General features: G+C 32.9%; 1 protein-coding gene across 1 annotated transcript in view; it reads left to right on the forward strand.

The window, feature by feature from the left end:
- LOC119591392 (ADAM 17-like protease) overlaps positions 1-307 on the forward strand; it is a 16,920-nt gene that overhangs the window by 2,898 nt on the left and 13,715 nt on the right. Inside the window, exon 5 of the mRNA XM_037940132.1 lies at positions 61-208. Coding sequence (XP_037796060.1) covers positions 61-208 — 148 coding nt within the window. The remainder of the gene's footprint in view (positions 1-60; positions 209-307) is intronic.

The following is a 307-nucleotide window of genomic DNA, read 5'->3' on the forward strand; positions in this document are numbered from 1 at the left end:
ATAATGTTATAAATAGTCATTTTCTTATGATAAGAGCTTGAATATTACATCCTGTTTCAGCCTTCATGGAGACATATACCAGATGCCAAAGATGATTCAATGATCGTGTACCGAGGATCAGATGTGAAGTACAGCTGGGAAGACAACCATCCAACTCTCAAAGGACATAAAATGTGTGATTACGTCAAGGAGGGAAATGAAACAACAGGTGCGCTTTGATATTTAATTTTTTATCTTATTTTTTGTGCCTCTGTGTTGTAATAACTGCAAGATAATTTCTTTTTATTATTATTTGATTTTTTATGCA

Source organism: Penaeus monodon, chromosome 28 (genome assembly GCF_015228065.2).
Source record: "Penaeus monodon isolate SGIC_2016 chromosome 28, NSTDA_Pmon_1, whole genome shotgun sequence".
Lineage (NCBI taxonomy): Eukaryota > Metazoa > Arthropoda > Malacostraca > Decapoda > Penaeidae > Penaeus > Penaeus monodon.